The sequence below is a fragment of the Empidonax traillii genome, unplaced genomic scaffold (genome assembly GCF_003031625.1).
Source record: "Empidonax traillii isolate 1590-97213 ecotype Southwest subspecies unplaced genomic scaffold, ASM303162v1 scaffold685:size505991, whole genome shotgun sequence".
In the NCBI taxonomy this organism is placed as follows: domain Eukaryota; kingdom Metazoa; phylum Chordata; class Aves; order Passeriformes; family Tyrannidae; genus Empidonax; species Empidonax traillii.
The window spans coordinates 306394-311277 of record NW_020955878.1 but is presented as its reverse complement, the minus strand read 5'-3'; the positions used below and the strand labels follow the sequence as shown (position 1 = coordinate 311277).

General features: G+C 45.5%; 1 protein-coding gene across 1 annotated transcript in view; it reads left to right on the top strand.

Annotated features, from left to right (window-relative positions):
• Positions 1-1342, top strand: part of LOC114065640 (myosin-7-like) — a 21362-nt gene extending 20020 nt beyond the window's left edge. Inside the window, exons 24-27 of the mRNA XM_027899698.1 lie at positions 5-36; positions 124-228; positions 494-589; positions 1050-1342. Coding sequence (XP_027755499.1) covers positions 5-36; positions 124-228; positions 494-589; positions 1050-1202 — 386 coding nt within the window. The 3' untranslated portion in view covers positions 1203-1342. The remainder of the gene's footprint in view (positions 1-4; positions 37-123; positions 229-493; positions 590-1049) is intronic.
• Positions 1343-4884: the final 3542 nt, after the last annotated feature.

The window sequence follows — 4884 nt, the reverse complement described above, 5'->3', positions numbered from 1 at the left end:
GGAGGCAAGAAGCAAATCCAGAAGCTGGAGGCCAGGGTGAGCAGGGCTGTGCTGGTGCATGAGTGACCCTGTCCCTTGGAGAGACACCCCAGGGAAGCTGCAGGGATGGGCTCCTCATTGCAGGTGCGGGAGCTGGAAGGGGAGGTTGATGCTGAGCAGAAGCGCAGCGCTGAAGCCGTGAAGGGTGTGCGCAAGTACGAGAGGAGGGTGAAGGAACTCACCTACCAGGTAAGGCTGGAGGTTTCTTTGTATTGACACACTCTTCTTCCAGGAAAGCTAAAATGTAGCCCTTAGGAATTTTCCTCTCTCCTGGGTCACACACACAAAAAGGGGAAGACTGAAAGAAGAACTTATGTTTCAGGTCTTGTTAAGAAGATCTAGCTTATCACTTCTTTCTTACTGGCCGGCAGTGATCAGTTAGGAATGTTACTGTCTATTTTATGTAGAGAAGGGTCAAAGAGCTGCCTCTCTTTCTTGTCTATTGTCTCTCTAGTCTGAGGAAGACAGGAAGAATGTTCTCAGGCTGCAGGATCTGGTGGACAAGCTGCAAATGAAGGTGAAGGCCTACAAGAGACAGGCTGAAGAGGCTGTGAGTATTGATGTGTTTTCCCCTCTGTTTAAACCATGCTGAACATTGTGGGAGTAGGAATCTGCTTCCTTTCAGTTTCTTTATTTCATATTTCTGCCTAGCAGAGAAAAAAATCACCTTCAAAAATTGTAATATTTAATTTTGTAGGAGTAAATAACTGGAAAATTATTTAATGGAAATAACTGCAATTATATATAATCATTCAAAAGTTCCATAGTGCACTAGCACTTCATATTTAGAGCTAGGTTCTTGGTATGTCTTACTAACCATCGAAACATTTAGCACTTAAGCTATTTCCTTGGATTCCTCCTAGAAGTATTAGAGAGAATTACATACTAACTCATAGTCTTAGGAGTATTTTTCATTATTAAAAAGGGAAATGCCACAGCATGTTAAGGGTGGTGTTACAGTAGGATTATAAACCATTTTAAGCCCATTTTATGTTTCTTCATGTCTCCAGGAGGAGCTCTCCAATGTCAACCTCTCCAAGTTCCGCAAGATCCAGCACGAGCTGGAGGAAGCCGAGGAACGGGCTGACATTGCAGAGTCCCAGGTCAACAAGCTCCGAGTGAAGAGCCGGGAGATTGGCAAGAGGGCAGAAAGTGAAGAGTAAATGACTGCAATGCTGTAAAGTGAGAGAATTGCAAAAATGTGACATTCTATCACTTTTATTTTATAATCACTGCTTAGTCCTTCATCAATCTCTAGATAATTAATGCCTAGAAAATAAAAATTGTAGAGCTTTTCCCATTTCAATAATGAGAAATTGAGTGTTGTATTTTAATTATTATCCCTAATTCTTATTTTTTATTCTTATTCGTGTTTCTTAATTCTTATTCTGCAGGGGGGTCTCACCTGAGGGGGCAGAGGGGCAGAATACCCCCTGCCCTGCTGCCCACGCTGGGGGATCAGCCCAGGGCACAGGGGGGTTTCCAGCCTCATCCACCAGCACCCACAAGTTCTCCCCAGGGCTGCTCTTGATTTCATTCCCTACCGAGCCTGTATGTGTGCCCAGGATCACATACTGATGTATTTACTGAAGGCAATTCATGCATACATACACATACACACACTCATCATTTCTGAAACTATTTTTCTGAGCACCAATCCAGTAACATGAAAATGTATGTTACTGTTTCATTACTGATATAATCAAGGTCAAAAGTAGTCACTTTTCATAGCATTCGATTTTGGGGCTTTACAGCTGTACAGGACAGCTTGCCCTGAAGGAATCCTCTATTTAAGCCTCACAATATCTCCAAACATGTTCCCAAAGTCACATGTCAGACACCTGAGAAAGGACATTTGTGGGATTGATTGTCACCTGTGAAATGGATTGCTATCGAGTTCTTTTTGGAGAAAGAAAAAGATGACAAATCAGAATGCAGCTTTTGTACTGTGCAGATAAGTCCTGGTTTAATGTACCTCATGAAAAGAAAAGCAGTAGGAAGCCTCCTTGCTCAGAAACCCTCTTATCTGCCAAGGAACTATTCAAGTCTTTGGGGTCCTTTTCATGATGGTTCTTTCCTGCCTGAGTCAAGCAGATAATTTTTTTCACTATACCTCCGCTTCAGTCTGTCTCTGCCCCCGTGCACCACAGGCACACTGGCAGGGGCTACTGGCCAAGACTCCCTGGAGAGAACACTGCCACTGCCCTGCAACCATCAGGCCTCAGCTAAGTCTGAAGGAAAGCAAAAGCAGTGAGTGGAAAAGGTTCAGTCCTAAACATGCTTTTACAGAAAAAAAAAAAAAAGAAAATAAGGCTTCAATCTGCTTCAGCCATGACGTTTTCTGTGCCTGGCTGACTTGCTGAACCTCTGCAGACATGAGGCTGCAGTTAGGGTACATCCCAACTGGTATGATGGGCTGCAGAGACTGGGATTGACTGAGGAGCTGATCCCACCCCTGGAATAGCTTACACCATAGCATCACAGAATCATTTAAGTTGGAAAAGGCCTCTAAGATCATTGAGTCCAACCATTAACCAAACTCTGCCAGATCCATCATCATGATGTACCTAAGTGCCACACTTACATGTTTTTTTAATGCTTCTGGGATGGTGACTCCACCACTTCCCTGGGTAGCTGTCGTGGTTTTAGCTAGCTCTCAAAAGCCAGGTGAAGAATTTTCTCCCTTCCCCCCTGGATATCAAGATAAGCACTTCAGAGTACAAAAGACCTAGCTCCATGGCTGATGGCCGGACATTAGTCTCCTAAGAGACAAGGCAGATAAGGAATTGCAGGTTACTTTTTTCTCTCGTCTCCTAGGCAACGAAGTGGGAGGAGTTGGGGGGGGCTACTGTGTGGCTGGAAGGAGATTGGGAGGTGGGGCTCCGTATGGTCTCAGCCGGAGTAAGTGAAATTGTCTGGTCCCTTTTCCCCTCTCCCTCTTCCCTTTCCCAGTGTGCGGGAAGGGAAAGAAGGTTCCTTTTTGTTTGGATTGTTTTTTTTCTCCGGCGTACCCATGTGCTGGGCTTCAGACCTTACAAGTTCTGAATCTCCGGTGATCCGACGGCGCCCCCTGCTGACTGTGGTTGGAATTGCACCAAAAGGCACAAAAATTGAACTGTTTACTTCGCCTTTTGCCAGTTTATCGGTTTTGTTTCTGAAGGGGTTATTTGTGGATACTAGAGTGTTGTTTGGTTGTTTTATTTAGCTTTTTTTGGTGTTTCTGTTAATACACACATACTTTTAATAACGGGCTGGTTTTTTTCCTTTTCCATAATTTATTCTTTTCCTTCAATCGGAGCCTTTTAATTTTGGATTTATAATTGCTTAGAAAGAGAAGTTTGGGTCTTTTCTCCTAACTCATCCTCAGCAAAAGACCCTTGTCTCATTTAAACTGGGACAGTAGCCCATTCCAATGCCTTCTAATGATCACTCTTTCAGGGAAGAAATATTCCCTAATATCCAATCTGAACCTCACCTCGCACAACTTGAAGCTGCTTCCTCTTGTTACTTGTTCCCTGGAAGAAGAGCCCAACCCCCACCTGGCCCCACCCTCCTGGCAGGGAGCTGTAGAGAGTGAGAAGTTTCCCCCTGAGCCTCCTTTTTTCCAGGCAGAGCCCCCTTGGCTCCTTCAGGTGCTTCTTATCAGACTTGTGCTCCCAACCCTTCCCCAGCAACTTCTTATAGCAGGACAGTCAGAGAAATGAATCCCAAAACACCATGAAAGATCTGTGTGTTCCTCCTGAGGTCTCTCTTCCACCTCCATGCCATGTTGGTCCCCAGAGGAATCCCAGTCAGCTTGGGGTAACATCTGGGTGATCCGTGTTGGTTATGTGATAACAACTCGTCTGCACACCCACTAAGCAACACAGAAAGACCTTGATAAAAGGAGGAGCCCAAACAACACCCTGCCCAGCTACTCCCAGGCCCATTGCAGGAGCCCATCAACCCATCAAAGGCACTTCTCTAGTCCAGGGGAGCACAGGCTGCAGTGGGGGCTCCCAAGGATCAAGCACCCTGGGCAGGTCCCCAGGGCTGTCCTGACGCAGCAGGGCCCAGGGTGGGGGTGTGGAAGCCTCTGCTATGAGCCCCAGGGAGCAGCTCTGACCTCTGACCGAGGAGCACTACTGTCGAGGGGGCGGGGAGGAGCCGCGGGGAGCACACAGAGACAACGATGGGATGTTTTAGGGATAAACCAAAGGTTTGAACAGGAGCAGGGTAGGTGATCTGGACAGGAACAAATGTACAAAACTGGAGGAGTAAGGAGATAAAAAAGGCTGATGATTCGTGCCTTTGTGCCTGATCATTTATACATTCATATATGTATATATGTCTTTGTACATAGATAGATGTATTTATGTATGTAAATGCATATGCAGGGCACATGCATTTGCTCTGTATGTGTTTGTGTCTCCTGGGAGCACATCTTTGAACCTTGCTACAGTGAACATGAACCAGGGGACACAGATCTGCAGGCATGGAGCTCCTGAAGCCTCAAACTGTTGGATCCAGCATGATGTATTTTCCTTTAACATCTGGCACAGCCAGCAAGAGACAGCTGGGCTCTGAATGTTCCCAAAATAGCAGATCCAGTATTCCCAATATGGGGAGGCAGTGGATCCTTTTTCAAGTGAATTCTATCTGTCAGAATTATTTGCCAAACCTTTGCAATCTTGTGAGGAAAAATCCTGGATTAACCAGGATGATGGACTGAGAAATACATACACAATATTGTATATGTGAAGACTGGTGTGGAAATTTGCTTTGCAATGAGTTGGTTCCTTTTGAAAAACTGTTGGGCCACCACAGTCCAAGTCCTTGACTACAGAGCAGGTAGAGGTCAGAGAG